We start from the raw sequence: 16,397 nt of genomic DNA on the forward strand, positions 1-16,397 counted from the left end.
TCCTTTGTCAACCTAAGTCTGTTGATGTTAGTGCTGTAACTTTGTGAGACTTCTCTGATGTTGCATTATAACACAGTCAAAAGTATTCCTCTTGGGTTTAACAAACGACATATGCTTATCTCAGAGCAAGTAATATGCCTGTGCTTAACTGGAAGAGGGATTGAAAGCAAATATACAGCGTAAGTAATAGGTGGTTAGATGGCTTTCACTATAGTCCTTCCATTTTTCAATCTGGTGTTTTCAGGAGCTTCTTCCTTTCATTAATTCTTGTGCCTTTCTTATCCTTTGTTTTGTTGTTTGCAGGAATTGCATTTACACTTTTTGAGAGTCTTACATTCTTTCTAGAATGGAGTCTGAAACAAGGTCAGGAAGGACTAAACTAGTCATGTTCTGGAAACTTTCTCTCTCCTCATCTTCTCCCATTTGCCTTGTAACATAATGCTTTCTTACTGTAATATAGTTAGGTTGAAGAGAAAATAACTTGATATTCTCATTTTAGAGAAGGAAAGTTTGGGTAGCCAATTTGAACTGTAGCTGAGGTGCTGTTCACATCCTGGTTAGGAGGTCAGATACCAGAGTTTAGTAACACTGAAGCTTTGTCTTGAATTTTTCACTTTTTCCCTCATTTATTTATCTCCATGTTGTCATCAACTGGATTATATAATTATTTAATGAATTAAGCAGGGTTTGTAGAATGGTACATAACTAATAATGAAATTTGAAATATGGAAAGCAATCTTTGTTCATAAAAATCAAGGCAAGATATAAAGAAACAAAAAAACATAGTTCTTGTGGAATCCTTCTAAATTTATGTACTATAGTTGATTTTCATGTGTGCAAGGGTTGCAGAATGAACTTTAATGTTAAAAAAAAAAAAACAAACCACAAAACCCACAAAAGAAATATTTCTGTAAAGAGTAAGAAAAGTATGCCTAAATTTAGAAGTCCAAATTGGTTTTAAATTATTTCACTTCTTAAACAAACAAACAAAAAAACCCCAAAACCCTGCAACCTCTGCCCCTGAAAATGAGTTGAAAAACTTGGTGCATTTGATTTTCACACAAATTTCTCAGAACCTATCAATGACACAGTAAAAAATTCTAAAACATCTTTAACCAGTATTAAGTATTGTAAAATATTACAAAAATTTCTTACTTATTTTAATTAAGATGTCCAATTTTGCTTATCTTGCTTTAGAGTTCTTCCCAAGCATCTCTCATGGATGTAGTGCTTTTCTTCGCCACAAAATGACTCTGATTTCTCCATCAGTATTGAAAAACTATGGAATTCCTTTTGACAAGGTATGTCAGTGTTTGTTTTTAAACTCTGCATTCATGCATTGAATTAGATTGTGTCTGCTATAAGGATTGTTTATAGTAGAGGTGAGGCAAAATTACTGTTTTTTTTTTAGGCACCGACTCCATGAAAAGATGAAAAGAAATGCTTGTGGTATTGGGACTTTTACATGGTTTAGCTTGAAATGTCTATCAGAAAACACTTGTAGCCATCATAATCTTTATCCTAAAAGCATCTGTGATTTTTAAGACATTACCAATTTTTTTTTTATTTCTATTTTACATTCACGCAAGCTTGCATCTGTTTTTCTGTTGACTGAAACACTTCTTAACTACCTGTTTTAATTTAAGTTGCATACCAAATACTTTTAAATAAATATTTATTTTATTTATGTCTGTATGTTGTTTTTCTGATGATAAAATTAAATGTAATTTTATCAGTATTATGATCTAAACAGTTTCAGTTGGAATAAACCCAAAAGAACTGTTAGTTCATTTAAAATAGATTTTAAAAGCTGTAACATATTACAAAAAGAGTGAATGATTATTTTGTGCTGCTAGGTAGTGGCAGACTGGACATTTGGTAAGAACATTATATAAACAGAAAGTGAGAAGAATAACTGGCTTTCTTCTTTGTGGGTGAATTTAATACATAGCTGCTTTTACAAACATCTGAATTATTCACCTGCTTTTTTCCTACAAGATTTTGTACCTTCTTGTTTTCCACTTTGACTTCTTATAGGTGCTAGCTAATAAAAACGTTTCTGCTGCATTGCTTTTTCTTTAAGTATATTTATTCTATAATCTGAATGCTTTGCAAATTCTGAAGTTCTAAATTCATGAGCTTTGTAAGCCTACTCAGGAGAATAGAGCTTGATTCAGAAGGTCCCCTGCCTGAACATCTGTTTATGTTATACTGAGTTTTTAAAAGCGTGTTGATCATTAAAGAGTTATGATTCTTGATTTCCCACTGCTCAGACTGTTTTAAGGTGTTCAGAAGAATCAGGCAATGTATACTTTTTCTCACTGTATTCCTGCTGCAGTATAGTCCTGTAAACTGTCCTTGCCACACGCATTGTTCATTATTCTGATTTCTGGTTTGGTGTATGTGGTGTTTGTTTATTGACATCATGTGGACCTGTGTATACAAAATTAGTTAATCATGTAACCTTGCACAGAATATAGGATAATTCAGTGTTTTCTATCTGTTTTAATTGATATTTTTGTAACAGTATGAAATGTAGCCCAATATTTAAGTGAATGTTTTCATGTATAATATTGTCATGGTTTAACCCTAGTAGTCAGCTAAGCACCACACAGCCACTTGCTCACTGTCCCCCCACAGGATGGGGGAGACAATCAGAATGGTAAAAGTGAGGAAACTTGTGGGTTGAGATAAAGACAGTTTAACAAGTAAAGCAAAAGCTGCATGTGCAAGCAAAGCAAAATAAGAAATTAATTAATTGTCTCCCACCAGCAGGCAGGTGTTCATCCATTTCCAGGAAAGCAGGGCTCCATCACGTGTAACAGTTACTTGGGAAGACAAACACTATCACTCCAAACATCCCCCCTTCCTCTTTCTTCCCCTGGCTTTATTGCAGAGCGTGACACGTATGACCTGGGATATTCCTTTGGTCATTTGGGATCAGCTGTCCCAGCTGTGTCTCCTCCCAACTTCACATGCCCCTCCAAGCTCCTTGCTGTCAGGGTGATGTGAGAAGCTAAAAAGGCCTTGATGCTGTGTAGGCACTGCTGAGAAGTAATGAAAAGATCTCTTTGTTATCAACACTGTTTGTAGCACAGGTGGGATGAAGCCACTGATTTGTTGCATGCCTTTTGGAGTATCACTTAACTTTTCTTGCTTAAATCAACCTATGTATAAAATTGAAGAAATGTAGGTGATACTGCCTTCCTTGGAAAGCAAACTTTTTTGAATAAATTACTCATATACGTAGTAGTTTATTTTCTGAATGATATATTGTCATATGAAAATGTACTTGTTGAGTTCAGTTTTTGTAATATATAGGTAAATACTGATTCCCTGCATAGCCTTGTGCTTTATCATGAAGTGTCAGATGAAACTAGATATATAGTTTGGATTTACAGAACAGTACTCTGAACAGTATGATTTTCAGAGGTTGGTGTTTAAGGTAGCATATTACAGAATACCAGCATATTTACTTTCAGTACCACACATCTGAGGTAGGTAAGGCAGTTGATGCTATTACTTCAATGCCTTGACTATTCCTGTATTCTAATTAAAAAAAAAAAAAAAAAAAAAAAAGTGCTGGAAATAGTTAAATATTTAAGTTTGGTTCTGTCACCTAGTCTTGGGAGGAAGCAGACTGTACCCAAGTGTAATCGTAATTAATGGGATTCAGTGTGAAAGTGAATAGAGAGAACCAGGCTGTGATGTCTCATGACTCAAAGTGATAGAAGTGGAAATGTGTTGAATGCTGATAAGTCAGCCTACGCCTACCAGGTGGCAGCTGAACTGCTGCTTGTTGCAACAGAACACCTGCTAAACTGTCAGCAGTGGGAGGGTGTATTGAGATAAATTTTGGAATTGTTAGCATTGAGAATAATCTTTCTTAAACATTCCCACAGCGATTGTTGGACTACTACAGTAGCAGTTATAATATATGCACCTGTATATGCATTTGCATGTATATACTAAATATGAACCCACAAAAAATTAACCTTGCAAAGTGCAAATGCAAAACATAAGATCCAATTTTAATTTTTAGCTTTGCTAGCTATGCATATTTTTCTTGTTTTCATCTCTTTTCTTCATCCCATCATACACTGAGAAATATACATCATGAAGTGCTATCCCTGTGTATTTATTCTTGAACTGAGCAAAAAAAAAGGCACACAAACAATTTGTAAAAGTAAGATGAAAATTTTGAAGGAGAAGAAAGGGGGGGATTCTAAAAGCAGAAATTTAATGTAAGACAGCTCTTCCAGAAAAAAGCTGAGATTTAAGACATGACAATGTTAATAAGAAAAAATGTTAGTTGTGAGTTGTGAGTTTTGGTGATTGTTTAAAATTTAACTCTCATTTCAATCATAAATGTATTTCCCTAAAAAGAGTCATATTTGTCCTTCCAATTTTTCTTACTGTATTGCCTATGCATTGTCACACAACAAAACCAGTATATTTAATCTCTCAAAAGTCTCCTTATTTTCCTGTAATCAGCAAATGCATCCTGTTGAACAGTCATCAGTCATTGCTCAGATTATTTGCTTAATTTAAATGGATCTGTTTGCTTTTTAGTGGGCCTGCTGTTTAATGTGTGTTTAACATAAAAAGGCATATCAAAGAGAGCATGTGGAATATCTTTAAATTCTTTACTCCCGAATCTTCTAGTTTATTGATTAACTCTTATTAGATAGTTCAGAAGACAGTGTCCTATTTCTAGTCTGACTAGCCTGTCCTTGATACAGTCTTTGGTGGTTTGACTTTAAGATATTAAAGCTGTCTCTGATTGGAGAGAATATTAGTGGCTGACAAGAAGTGCTGTCTCTCCTTTTCCTCATATCCTGAGGAGAGCAGCAATCCATCCAAGTATAGGAAGATGAGATTTCTCTCTTGCAAGAGACTATCCTGACCAATGATTTGTTTACCTTACCCCACATTTTTTTGTAATTTGTTCTAGAGCTAGCTTTTCATATCCGTTTTTTATTACTATTTGGAATTTGATTTCTCTTTTGCTATATGAAATATAATTTTGTTTTTTTTCTAGGTTTGCTTTGGTTTTGGTTTTTGTTTCTCTTTTTTTTCTGCTTTCTGTAGTTTCTTGTTGAGTCAGTGGCCTTCGGCACACTTTTCTTTTGGTTGCTTTTCACTGTACTTGTAAAGAACAGAACAGCCCTTAGGAACTATCCGTGTTCTTTCTCTAAAGCAATGTCAGAGCTTAACTGTAGTCAGGTTTTTCCTCTTTGACAATCTCCTTCCTTGTCCTTTAGGAATTTGGAATTTGTTTTATCAATAGTACCAGAGTCCTTCTGCTCTCTTAAATTGTGCTTAAAGAGTGGAATGACCAGGGTAGATTAAAATTTATTTTAATGTAATGTTTAAAGTACTGTTTTATTGGCTTTACATTGAGACATTCTGCATGGCATTTCCAATGCAAGAATCACCTTGGTGTTAGTAGCTGTTCTTGCAGAGAGTGATGCACTTCACTTGTGAAACAGGAGCAGTAGTATACTCTATTGATATGAAACTGTGAGTTAACAAAGTTCAGTGGTAAATACGACAGTGGCTTAACAAGATTTGGTGGGAAGGTACACTTCATTATTTACTGCATAGAGGACAAGGTCAGACAAAACTGTCAGGAAGACCCTCCTGTTGTATCATGAGGTTCAGAGTGGACCCCTTTGCATTCTAATCTCCTTTCCAGAGAGAAGTCTAGGTGAAGCTGGATCCAGACTGAGTCCCAAATTTGGTCAATAGTTTATATCTAAAAAGATTATATATGTATAATCAATCCTTTATATCACTTAGCTAAGATTTCAGTTTCAGCATGCTTATTTCCAATTCACTTACCAAGTATCAGATGAAATGCAATAAGGATTCTCTCAACCTCGAGGAGTAACTTTGAGAGGCATCTGTACTCGAGGGAAGATCCTGGCATGCAGCCCACTGCTGTGCAGGAGAGCTCTGTGAAACTTGGCCTGTCCACTCTTTTTGGAGTAAGATGATTGATTTATACTCATATTTGCATACCATCAGGAAGTCTGGGTCACTGTGGAAGACAGCCCTCGGCTACTGTGTTGCTGTCCATCTCCCCAAAGTTCAGAGTAAGCTGGATGCAGCCATCACAACACCCATTGGTGGTTATGGCTTAAGCAGAGCAGGGAGAGGGGACCACACTACCACAGCTATAAAGCTGAAGAATTGGTGCAGGGCAATTGTTAGTTGTTCTTCTTCCTTTCCTATCCAAAATTATTTAAAGATACTGCCTGAGGGGATCCAAATATATTCTGTGTGTTGCTCTGGGATGAACAACATTGGTTTTCTTTGACTGCTAAGGCTCATTAACTCCTCCTACTTTCTCCTAATTTATGCTTGAAAGCAAATCAGGTCATCAGTCATAGGTCTTCAAATCATGTTTTTTTTATAAATGAGTGGGTATGGTAGAGAAGGGTTGAGAATAAGATCTCTCTCCAGTCTTTCCTAGAACAGTTCTGGTGCCATTCTAGAGTAACAACTTCAGGGTAGTGGACAGAATAATTTCTTCAACAATTAATTTGTATTAGTATTTAGGGATGATAATTGTGGGTGTTTTGGTCCAGCCTATTTCTGTTTCCTTTCAGTCAGGAAGCCTAATACATTATTTGCACTGTCTTTTCTAGTTCCTTGTACTCCCAGGCTTTATCACGAGTGAACCTCTGCTCCCAGATTAGCTTTTTTGAAAGTACTTTCTGAATTTGTAAAGTAATACATGTAGCTATGTATATGTCATGGTTTGAGCCTGGTCGGCAGCCAACCACCACGCAGCCACTCTCTCTCCCTTCTCTTCTGGCAATAAGAAGGGACAGAGAGCCAGGCTTGGGGTTCGAGATAGGACTGGGATGGGGAAAAAAATCACCCTTTATGGGCACGAGCAAAAGGCAGACTCGTTAGGGGAAATAAAAAAGAATGTACATTTATTACAGACACTAACAACACATAACAGAGTAGGACAGTGAGAAGCATTGCCACATTTTGAGAACACCTTCCCCCCACCTCTCCTTTCTTCCTGGGCTCAGTTCTGCTCCCGATATCTCTACCTGCTCCCCCAGAGGCGGAGGGGCAGGGAATGGGGGGTACAGTCAACGCTGCTGCTTCTTCCATCTTCAGTGGGGGGAGCTTCTGGAACTTCTTCCCCCTGCTCCATCATGGTCCCCCTCTGACAGGAGACAGTCCTCCACAAACTTTCTCCGATATGAGTTCCTCCCATGGGCTGCAGCCCTTCCCGAGCTGCTCCGGCGTGGGACACCCCCGTGTGCTGCAATCCTCCCAGTGCTGAATTACAGCAGCGGGGCTACCTTTTCCCAGAAGTCCCTGGCCTTCTTTGGGCACAGAACCTTGATCAATCAGGTGGAAGCCACAGGCCATAGATCAGTGTCTGCTCCATCGTAGATCTCCATGGGTGTCAGGGGGGGCCGCCCTGCCGTCTCACCACAGGATACAGGGGGGTCTCTGCTCCGTCACACCTCCCCCCTCCTTTCTTCCTCCGTTCCTCCACTGACCTTGGTGTTCACGCAGCTGCAGCAACTCCTCCTCACAAGTCCCACTGCCCGTCACCACGTCCCTTCTTAAATACATTATCACAAAGGTGCAGCTGATTGGCTCAGTTTTTGAGCAGAGGTGGAGCTGAGTTGGAGCTGGGGGAGCTTTGAGAAGCTTCTTACAGGGGGCTGCCCCTATAGCCCCCTCCCCTGCCACCAAAAAACCCCACCACTCACTCAACCCAGGACAGTATATTACAGTAAATAACATTGTCTCAAGTATACTACTTCTGTTTGCATTTAATTGCAGCTGTGTGCAAGGTGAAGAAAATTCTGTCTAGATAGTTGCAAAGGCAAATATAGTTTTTGTTGCATCAGGAGCAGAACTGCTTTCGTAATGTGGTTCACTTTGAGAGGTTTTTTTTGTTTGTTTCTTTTCTGCTACAGATTACACAAGAGGCAGGAGAATTTATGATCACTTTCCCCTATGGATACCATGCAGGATTTAATCATGGTTTTAACTGTGCCGAGTCAACAAACTTTGCCACCATCCGATGGATTGATTATGGGAAAGCAGCAAACTTGGTAAGTCATATTGCAGAAAATTGATGCATATGTAAACCTTTCCTGTGGTTATTTCTTTGTCAGAATCTATGGAAGCCGATGAGAAAGGGAGAACTATTAGATCAGGTAGTACCTTATAGTGCCATTAAAATTTTATTTATAGTTGTTCTTTTTATAGTGGGTATTATAGTTCCAGCAATGTGTATTCCTCTCAGTAGGGAGTTTTATTTGAAGCTTAATGTATATATTGTTCTTCAAAACCAGTTCTTTTTACCGATATTCTTAAGTTGAAGGTACCTATACTGAGCTTAGCATATGCAAAGACAACTGACTGCTGGTCTTAAACTTCTTCTAATCTTTACTGTTTGTGGAAGTACTTTATTTAAACTAGGAATTTTGCTACCTAGAAAGAAACAGAAATAATGAAACTTTAAACAAAATTTAAAGAAACAAGTTCAACTTTTCTTCAGTGTTATCAGATACCTTGTAGTACAAGATAATAAAGGAACTGTGAACTCAGAATAGATATTTTCAGATTTTAAAATGAGGTCTGTTTTACTGAAGATCATTTAGATGGAAATTTTGTTATGTGGCATACATTCTTTGCTGCTTTTCATGTACAGCACATGAGTAAATACACAAAGTTAAGAAAGTATACAATTTGTTCAGTGGAAGTTTGGTACTGTTTTTCAATACTTTGTGATTTTTCTCAGAATTATGGCTTAAATAAGATTTGGTTAGTAAGCTTTCTAAATGTTTTAGAGGCATTTTCTGCATTGACTTGTTTGTTATTGAAAACCCCTTTTCAACAGTGATTTGCTTACTTATTAGCAAATAAAATGACATGGAATAAAGGGCAAAATCAGATGTGCAGGTTTAACAGTTAAGTAATGATTGTGAGCTCTCATTAAGCACTTTGGAAGACCATTATGAGAAGGTTCTCAAATAGTGGAAATTTATGATTCTAGGCACAGTTGATAATTATTGTTAATGAGATTGACTATGCCTCACAGGGGAAAACTTTATAAATATTTTTTTTCTCTGTGCTCTGTATGCATACACTAGCAGTAGTGAAACTACTGAAAATGTCAATTTGCATCTAACATGTTCAGGCCGGTCTTTATTCTTTAATGGGAAAGTTGTGTTTTTAATAGCTGACAGATAAAGCGTTGACTGTAAAGTTAATTAAAAAAAAAAATCTATGTATTTGATATTTTGGACTTTCTATGAATAGTACAATGAAACAAAGTTGAGAGGAATATGGGCATGGGCAGATATGAGTTAATTGTGGCAGGTAAAACTGTCCTCGATTTTAGAAGGTATGAATATGCTGCAGCTCTAAAATTGATTCAGCTGAGCTTCAAGAATCTTTTTCTTTGGATGTACCAAAGCTGAGGTAGTGATACCTGAAACGACATCCCTTTCCGTGTACAGGCCTCATATTACTTACATTTAAAAAAAATGGTCTACCAGCTGCTCCAGTACAAACTATTAAATGTTTTATACCTTTTATGCCTCCAGTATGCCTATCAGTTATTGTATTATACTGTAAACCTAATGTCATGTTTAAATTCAACAGAGTTAGAAGATTATTTTTTGAAGTTACTGAAATTTTATTCTTATACACCACCCCAAAAGTGCTTCTGAAATTCTGAATTTTTAGTTAAGAAGTCTTGGCATATACAATCTAAATAGTTTTATTTAGTAAAAATTCTCCAGCATATGGATAAAATTTGTGTCTTAGGACACTGAATTCTGTGGTCTGTGGTTATTGCACATAGGAGCAGTATTGTGCATATATCATATAAGAAATTAAAGTAGTACTGTGGTGTCTGCAGTTGAATTTAAATGTCTGAAAGTTTCAAAGTGGCATTTGAAGCAATAATGACTAGTTCCCCTCTGTAGAGAAATCTTAGATACCATTGCCAAATGTGAACTCCAGTTTCTTTGGCAAATGGTCAAAGTGCTTAATGCTACTTCTTTATTCCTTATTACCGCAAAAATGAGAATGAAAGTTTATTTTTCTTTTCTTTTTAAATCAAAAAGAACCTGCTGGGAAGTGCTAATGGTAGGATTTTTTTATATTTTTTTTTAGTGGAAAGGTATAAGAAGAGAAGAACTAATGGAAAGGTTGTGAGATAATTGTTCTAATACTTACCTATATTTGCTTATGCTATACAAATAGGGTCAACAAGTCAAACAGAGAATATATTATAACTTGTTATCTGTTCTTAAATTGTAATTCTATAATGTTTTGAAAGCACACAGCTATGGAGTTACTGCAAATTGTGTACTGTTTATTGATTATGGTGTTTCTCTATAAAAACATAAGGATAGCTATGATTAGTTTTATCGTAACCTCAGGAAACTTCCTGAAAATATTAATTAAAACATTAAAAAGTCTGTGTGCCCAAGAATGCTGATATTGTAGTTAGTTTTATTTTCAGCTCAGGTAATTTCATTTGAAAGAAAAAAAGACCACTACACAAACTTGCATTCCCATTTGTCATTCTTCAGAGTACTGATGTGTTTGACTTATCTTTTCCTTCTTATGTGGTATGTACAAGAATTTTAATTGAAAAAAATATTTTGGATCCCCTAGTTCCCTGCAAAAATTGCCTGCATCAGCAAAATGCAGCAATATCTAGGTCAGTTCATTGCTGTATTGTCCTTAGAGAATATTGTATACTGATGACTGATTACTTGTCTTTCTACAGGAACACTTTTATTTCTACAGAATAGTTTCTAATTGCTTACAGCTGGATTTCTGTCTTAGAAAAGGAAAAAATCCTGAAGTACAGTCAATATTCATGCTTCATTAATTGTGGGGAAAAAAAAAATCAAGCCAAGATTTCTATTAAAGTGGTAGTAAATATTTAGGCTGTGTGACAATACTGCTTTCCTGCATGAAATTAGTTGGTGTTAAAGATTCTGTGAGATTGATTGCAAATGTTAAATCAGAGATCATTTAGTCCCTCAGGATTGGGAACTTTGATTAAGGAGAGGCTGGATGCAAATCCAGAAAATTATTTTCCGTCTTTAAAAATGCTAAACTTGTGACTTTGGTTTCACTGTGTGTACCCTAACTACTTGTACAAGTTTAACCTTGGGAGCAGGGATGTACCCTCCAGTGTTTTTTCCAGAGTTTGTGTAAGACTTTCACGGAGATATATATGAAAAGTAATACCAGGTGGCACCTCCAGTGTGTTCTTTGCTAGAACTTGGCTGCTGCTTTGAGCTGTGTTATCACTTTTAGAGACAATTAAGTTAGACAGAATTAAGCAGAGGTAAAAAAGTAGATTTAAATTTAAAAACAAACAAACAAAAAAGCCAGAAATGGAGAAGTAACAGATATACTAGAAGTCCCCCAACTCTAGGGGAGTAACAGTGTAGTTTTTGCTGTCTTTTTCCACTGGTGAGAACACACAGGAAGGGAAATAGGAGGTACTGGTGAAAGGAACAAACCAGTCATGTCCTGAAGATGCTTGGTAAATGGGTGTGGGGCAGTGGGATGTTGGTGAAGTGATGATATACAGTAATGGTGGGACTTAGAGAATCAAAGGTTGGTAGTGCTCAGCTCAGAAGTACTTTAGTTGTGTTATGTTCTATGAGGATGAGAGGCACTCTAAGCTTTAGATACTTGTAATCATAATCATCTTAGAACTTTCATTTGTGGAATGCTATTTATTTCAAAAAAGTGGTAAAAGATAGGGGAAGATAGAATATTTCTTCAGGTTTATGTGAATTTTGTAATTTTCCTACATCCATTTGAGTAGGCTGGAAATGTGTAGCTTCATGAAGTGCATTTTGAGTTTCCTTGCTCCAGGACGTTTTTTAACTTTTGGTAAAGCAGATGTGCCAGAGACAATTAGCTTGTATGTTTTGTAGGTATACTTTGATTTATGATGAGTAGGTAATTTGTGTGCTGAACAAGGGGTGATGTTCAGTTATTAGAACTGGTGAATAGAAATATTTACACACAATTCTTTTATGTCTGATAAAATAAAAGCCTGTCTGAAGCAATTACATAAAAGACACTTCTCTAGTCTGAGAAAAATCTTGTATTCCTAATGTTTATTAACTGCAGGGTTTGAGACCCTCGGCCCCCACACCCATATCTGTAGATCATCTGTGTTTATTAATTTTATATTTTTGTCTGTTGTAATTGTTATTTCTAATGAATGCTAATGTTGCCCTCATACAAGGGTTACAATGCAAGACCTCTCACTTATAGATGCCAAAAACAGGGTTCTCAGTCATGATTTTTCACCTGTCCCAATTTTAGTTCTGGTGAATGGTATCAGTAAAGTTTAGGCACTCCGATTCTGAGAACCACAAACAGATTTAAATTTTGAATAAGATCCTGTGCTTTTGTGTGCAGGCATTTTCTTTTTTCTTTTTCTTTTTTTTTTTTTTTTTTAATTGGAATTCCTTTTTTCGCTTGCTGCTGTTTTGCAAATGTGTGAAAAACTTAGCTGTTGACAAATCAGTCCCTAATTATAGGGAATACTGTAAAAAGCACATCCTTTGACATTGTCTAGAGCTTCTGGACTGCGTGGTCCCAACTAAACTTGATAGGAGGAGGTAGTTCACAGAACAGAGAATTGGGTTGTGGTGGAGATGCAGTGCAGGAGATGTCCAGGAGATTGGTGATATGAGCAGGTTTGTTTAGGGCTGTCTAATTCTTTTTTATGCAGAGGTAGTTATTTTAGTTTATTTCCTTCAATTTTCCCCTTGTTACTGTTTAAATCCTCACATTTGCCTGCCTCTTTCTTTTCCAAATTCTCTTGTCAGGGTCCCTCACAACTCTCCATCACCCCCTGCCCAAATCAATACCCATACTTTCAGAGAAAGCACTGGCATTCCCAAAGACTGCTCTCATTGCAAACTGTGTCTGTTTTGTGGCACCACTGGGTGACTTTCACTCAGTATAAGTGTATGTAAATTTTACTGCATTCTATCAGGGATAGTCACACTAGGTGATTTTACTAGTCATTATAATGATTCTTTTGTATTGCAGCTCCTTTTAAGACGTGATTTGTTTTCAGATGCTGGTATTGGAAAGCTTTTTGTTGTTTAGCTGATATGCAGAACCTGAGGAGAGAAGTCTACCAATCTTTTCTACTTGAAACTCAGGCTACTTAAGTATTATTGCTCTCTTTCATAAAATTAAGTCAGTAATTATTCATGCATTCTTCAGTGGTAGCTGCTTAGCAACGTGTTTTCTGTGGATAGTTTAGATCAAAGTGCTGGCCTGCAGGTTGTATTTTTCCTTTTGGTGGGATGAAGTGCAGTTGTTTTGATGTTAGGTTTGATGGATTTGTTTGCCACTGCATTCATTAGCTTCACATCAAAAAACTGACAGGCTGTTAAATGAAACTTTAGCTTAGATTTTCAGCTTGACTGTTTTGAGACCTTTGTGAAGGTATTTTGTTTTTATGCCGCAGCAGCCTCAAGCAGTTATGACTGTTTCAAAGGGAAGAACAGTTATTTAGTATCCTGATTTATTTGGGTAAAAGAATCATTGTCTTAAGGACAGCCATGTCCAGTTTATGCTATCCAAACAATATATTATGAAATGTATATTGAGAGAGAATATGTATTACTTCAATAATTTTATCAGAGAATAAATTATATTTGCCACACAAAAGCACCTTTCTACCTCTCATAATTTATTGAGGTAATATTTTCTTCAGTGAGCATTATGTATAGGTTATTTTGACAATAAAATATTAGTTGTCTGTTTAAAAACAGAAATAAAAAGTCTACTCGATTGTACCTTTTTTTTTTTTTTTTTTAATTTGAGTGAAGAGTTTAAAGGCCTAGGCTTAAAGTATCTTGATACTCCTACAGCAGCGTTTTAGTACTGAATGTCAGAAATAGCAAAGTGCATAAGTTCATGAATGGTTCTTCTATCACTTTGTTTTATTAGTTTGCATTAGGCAATGCTGTCAAGAAAGCTTCATTTGTAAAGACTGCATGCTGATGTATTTGATACCAGTCTGCAATATCATCATCATCGTCATTATTCAATATGTACAAATTAATGTTTTTACTTGCTGGAAATTATAATTAGTTACTTATATCACTGACTTGGCTGCTAATAAAATCTTACAAGCATATTGGAGCCAGACATGCTTTCCAGTTCTGGTGCTCATGTTAGTACGTCACTTCAGAGCAAATCTTGTGCATTCTGCAGTTTGACATTTCAGTTCATAATCAGCACCACTCTTAGCTCCACAGTCGTCACGGAATGTTCTCTTTTATTTTTTTCTTTATGTTTATTTCTTTTATCTTGAACTGTTCTTTTTTTTTTTTTTTTTTTTTTTTTATCTACTGCCCCAGTTTTGGTTCTTACATCACAAACTCAACATTTCCTGAGAATGGCAGCTACTAAGATTTCCCACTCTAAAACTTACTGCTTTAATGGGGAGATTGTCAGTCTCCCAGTGGGCGGTAACTTGCTTATTTCTAGATTTCTAGTACTGTGACATCTTGAATTTAGACTTGTAATGCTTTTAGGAGTAGAAAGGAAAAGTAATAATAGTGGTATTTTTACCTGTAAGTGCAAAAGAGAATTATGTTCTATTGTTTTTTGTATGTTCCCATTTTGTTAGAGCCACTGGTTGTAATTCATAATCTGAAACTTCATATGACTGTGCTTTTATGTTTTCACAGTCTCTGTTATGCTATGTGCAAGTACTGATGTTATCTGTGAGCAGTGTATTCTGTGGTTCTAAAGCTCAGTGTGGATTCTAATGAATCTTTTCCATCTATACCTAGCCTAACTTTTTTTTCGAGTGATGCTGCAGTGCGTGTGACTAAGGTTATGCACACATGTTTCTGGCACAGGGCTCTCATGCAAGCTGTACTGTTTTATTAAAGAAAAATCAAACAAACACTACTATCAGATTTATTTCTTTTAATTAAATTTTGAGTAAGTAAGGAGAGGAGAATTCCTTAAACTAAGATTTTAGATGTTGGTGTACCTTCTGGCAACTGTGAGTGAGTAAAAATGATAGAATCTAATTTTCCTTTATTTTTTTTTCCTAAGTGATATTATAAAAGTTCTACTTGTTAAAGTAATAAATGTAACAAGTTGGCATACTTGGTGCATGTTTAGAAGTTTTTATTTTATATCAACTTTCACCAAACGAGATGATTTTTTTCATAGAAAAAGTCAGTAAGATACAGTAGTTTCCTTTTCAGAATATAATTTATATGAAATCTTGCGTAAATCAATACAGTTTGTCTTTCCTTACTTTTCAACAGAATGCAGATTATAATTATCCTTGATTTACTGAGGAAAAACTATTGTCAATAGATACCTTTCTGTCCATACACTAATGTCACAGGCTGTAAAGAGACATTACTGTCATTCCAAGTTTTTCAAGAAAGAAAAATTTTAACTAAGAAATTCTTTTTCTAAATTTGAGGTTCACAAAATATACTGGCTAGGCTTGAATCAGCTGCTGAAACACAGGTGTCCATTTGAGATAGCTCAAGATATTTTGCCTTGCTCTGTCTAGCCAGAAGGGTACCAATCTCCATGTACCCAGTGTAATTTTTTAAGCTCAGGCAGATGTAACAGATAACAAAGTGGTTCATGTGTCGGTGCATGCCCAGGCAATCGAAGTGAGCCATCTGTGATTCTTTTTTCTTATTTATACCATTTACACAAGTAAAGCTCATCCTAAAAATTAACTGCATTCTCCTACTCTAAGGAAGTAAATTCTCTAGCCTTTCTAGAATAACTTTTTGGCACTTTGGAGGCAACCTCTCCTGATAGGCAGAAATATGACTGAAATGTTCAGTTCCCTTAAAACCTCTGCCTCCCAACCTTTCTTCTCATAAACAAAGTCCTCCCCCTACTATTAGTATGAGCAATAAAATAATAATGCAACATTTTGACTTATCTTATTATTAATAATATAAAACTACTAAGCTCCTACATTTTAACTAGTAGCATATAAACAAGTCCTAGTCACTCATGTAGCAAGTACAGTGGGGACACTAAACCTGCAGCTGAGACATCTTCCCATGTTCAGCTCCTGTTTCACATATCTGCTAGGCTATGTAAGTTCATTTGTACTGAAGTAACACCTACAGTTTATTTCCCCTGATGTAGTTACGTATGTATATAATTTATTATTCTTCATTCATACAAGCCGTCTCTATTGCTCACACCAAGTCAAGGATTCTGAATTGTGCATTTATGTTTATGGTGTTTTCTTTCGGATGAAGGAAGTAAATATAAATAAGCCATGTGTATTTCTAAATCTATGATACTGCTGTTCAACCCTCCTTCTTCATTTTTATACG

General features: G+C 36.0%; 1 protein-coding gene across 7 annotated transcripts in view; it reads left to right on the top strand.

The window, feature by feature from the left end:
• KDM4C (lysine demethylase 4C) overlaps positions 1–16,397 on the top strand; it is a 260,274-nt gene that overhangs the window by 42,546 nt on the left and 201,331 nt on the right. For all 7 annotated transcript variants that reach the window (XR_004408717.2, XR_004408718.2, XM_033003740.2 and 4 more), the window contains exons 7-8: positions 1,198–1,301; positions 7,959–8,096. Coding sequence is in view for 5 of the 7 variants with exons in the window: in XM_033003740.2 (XP_032859631.1) it covers positions 1,198–1,301; positions 7,959–8,096 (242 nt within the window). In the remaining 2 variants the exon portion in view is untranslated. The remainder of the gene's footprint in view (positions 1–1,197; positions 1,302–7,958; positions 8,097–16,397) is intronic.

Source organism: Tyto alba, unplaced genomic scaffold (genome assembly GCF_018691265.1).
Source record: "Tyto alba isolate M040663 unplaced genomic scaffold, T.alba_DEE_v4.0 Super-Scaffold_42, whole genome shotgun sequence".
In the NCBI taxonomy this organism is placed as follows: domain Eukaryota; kingdom Metazoa; phylum Chordata; class Aves; order Strigiformes; family Tytonidae; genus Tyto; species Tyto alba.